Source organism: Habropoda laboriosa, unplaced genomic scaffold (assembly GCF_001263275.1).
Source record: "Habropoda laboriosa isolate 0110345459 unplaced genomic scaffold, ASM126327v1 scaffold11, whole genome shotgun sequence".
In the NCBI taxonomy this organism is placed as follows: domain Eukaryota; kingdom Metazoa; phylum Arthropoda; class Insecta; order Hymenoptera; family Apidae; genus Habropoda; species Habropoda laboriosa.
This window is the reverse complement of record NW_017100150.1, coordinates 537,066-540,051: the sequence shown is the minus strand read 5'-3', so window position 1 is coordinate 540,051 and position 2,986 is coordinate 537,066. Positions and strand designations below refer to the sequence as shown.

The following is a 2,986-nucleotide window of genomic DNA, read 5'->3' as shown; positions in this document are numbered from 1 at the left end:
TTACAACTCTTCAATATGAGATTTTAACAATTTCGGTAATGATGGCACATCTGATGTTATTAAGTTGTCTGGAGAACCAGCTGCAGGAAAAATATGACATAATATGGCATAATAATGAAATCCAGCTCCTATTGCAACAAAAAGATGCCAAATTGCATGTGCACAAGGTATTCTTCCATCAGATTTGAAAAATACCAAGCCAAAAATATAAAGAAGTCCTCCCATTTTTAGTTCAGCAATGTTATAATAATTATGCTGTAAGTGTTGATATATAAATTTCTTAATAATTTATAATGATTATTTATTAACCACAGTGATGTTTTACTTACAACATTAATAATTGCAATACTAGGACATATTCCCATAACTAAATAAAAAATTGTTTCTAACATTTTATATCGTTCATGGAAGATTTGTTGGTACAATATACCCAATATTGCCATAACCCAAACAGCATAACGCATTGCAAATAACAATTCATCATCCAAGAAATAATCTAGATTTAACCAAGGAAAATAACTGGCAGCAATGAAAATGTAAATCATTGCACGATCACAACGATGCAATGCATCCTTAAGTTGTCTGTAATATAATTTAATATGAAAAATGCTAATTTTGTAAACTTAAAGTACATTTACTTCATAAACAAAAAACTGTAGCAAGTACACACAAGTTAACATTGCTTAAAATACACAATAATAAATACCTGTTATTATTGCAATAATGTACACTGTGAAAAAATGTTGATACTGTAAAAACAAGAATTAAAGATGTCCCATATACATAAGCTGATATTAATTGTGCCCATGTTGTAGAACGACGAATAAGTTCCAAGCTACCTATGACAGATGGTAAAACCCAAATTCCATGAGTAGCTACATTTGCTACATGCTCTATAGAAGTAGGTGTATATGCTTCGTTTGTACATGCTCGAGGATTCATCCATTTTACTCTGTAAGAATTTAACACATTTTATAATATAATTTATCTCATTTTAATATTTATTTTTATTTATTTCCTTGTACATATGTAATATTTAAATTCCTCATTACAAAAGAAAATAGTTTTCAATTAGGTTTTCATTTTCTGATCTAGAATATTTGTTTCTTATAAATCTAGGTTGGAAAATATAATAAATCATTCAAATTTTCAAGTTTGATATTAAACGTATACTATTTAAATCATTACTGAATTACTGAAGTGCAGAGAAAACAAGTTTATAAATGTTATCAGATGTTGTATCATATATTGTTTCCACATTTTTCAATAAAATCATGTAACACGTACGGTCGTTGAACACGTTCGATTACGCTTCACCATTCTATAGAAAAAAATATACCATGTGTCATGGAAAAAAATTTAATTGACCTTCAAATGACCTTAAACGTCTCCAGTAACTCCTTTCACCTTTTTTAGTCTCCAAAAGCAAGTTTTCCAATTTAAAGTAATTTGCGAAATATAAGCATATACATTAAAATAGATCACCTTGTATAAAATAATTGATCGCGTTATTAACTATTAGGCCCAGTGCAGATGAACGATACGAAGTCGGTACGATTTTGTAGCCGATGACGCTGTGCGATTCGACACAATTATTTAAGAATAATGGAGATAACTTATTTGTATTTATTAAAACTGATTTTTATGAGAATAATGAAATAGCATTCTGTATTTTGTCGCCAGTATTCTATAAAATACCAAGAGAATCAGACGATTGGACCATATCAGAAATCAATTGAATGATCCGGTCACCAACAATATCTAAGGGAAATTGTTTTAAATTTCTGACTAATGGTCCAATAAAAAAGTACTCAGAAATTTCTACTACTCAAACTGTGGACTTATAGGAGTTATAATAAAATCAAAGAATAATAGAGAACAACATAGTGATGCAGTCCGTATAACAATGAATATTCCGATATATCCGAGACACAAACCAGTTTCTTTAGAAATTATTAAGGGCATAATACATTGGTGTTCTAGAGACTGCGTATTCAAAGAAGGAAATTCTATCAAAAAGAATGAAAATAATCTCTCATTCCTTATCTATTTCATTATATGAAAAGCCTGTAATACTTTTTTTGGATTATAATTCCTATACTATTATAAATTTTACATACAAGTAACTGAAACATTTTATTTGAACTCACTTCTCTTCCCTTCTTACTTTTTAACTATTTACTATATCTTTTTATTTTCTTTCTTCCTTCTTATTTAACTAGTGACAATGGAAGAACTGTATAAATGAAATTTTTAGTTGGTCAGCTGAACAATTAAAAAAACACCTGATTGGTAGCCAATGATCCGTGACGTGACACAATGTGCTTATACGCACAAGTCCAAAGTGTCTTCGAACCCTGATGAAGTTATCTACAATGTTGGCGAAATGTTGAATTTCAAGAACCATTGAATACCGCTCAAACCCCAAAGCCTCCAGTAACTTCAAACAATGCAGGCTATGAAAGCCTCAAAAGTTTATTTAGAACTACAATAAATTAACAAGCAATAAAATTCATATTATGTTCAGATTCGTTCATTAATTAAACCTTATAAATAGTTATATGAAATGCTGTGCTAGCACTGAATAGAAATTATAGCAATGTGCTCATAACTCTTGCAGAGTTGGGATCAAATTACACCAGTTAACATTCGGGTATTATTACAACCAATATTTTTATGATACTACCTACAGAGAGAAAATGTGTGTGGCGCGTATGTGTGTGCGCGCGTTTATAAAATTAGTCAAGCAACTGAAACATTTTAAACAGTAAATTTGTGATACAGATATTTAAAAATTTCATTTTTAAATGATAGATAGGTTAATATTTCATATCTATGTTATATTATTCAATTAATAGTTTGTCATTGCAAATCTCAAATTGTAAATAGCACTCAGGGTTTGTTTCGAACAAACAATTCCATATTTTTGTAAGAATAACACATAATAATTCTTCAAAATATATTACTTTAATTTTTAAGTTTTTAA

General features: G+C 29.2%; 1 protein-coding gene across 1 annotated transcript in view; it reads right to left on the bottom strand.

The window, feature by feature from the left end:
• The window catches only part of LOC108574976 (monocyte to macrophage differentiation factor 2), a 5,288-nt gene continuing 2,302 nt past the window's right edge, over nucleotides 1–2,986 (bottom strand). The window contains exons 2-4 of the mRNA XM_017937662.1: nucleotides 707–952; nucleotides 330–582; nucleotides 1–255 (exon numbers count right to left, since the gene is read on the bottom strand). Coding sequence (XP_017793151.1) covers nucleotides 1–255; nucleotides 330–582; nucleotides 707–952 — 754 coding nt within the window. The remainder of the gene's footprint in view (nucleotides 256–329; nucleotides 583–706; nucleotides 953–2,986) is intronic.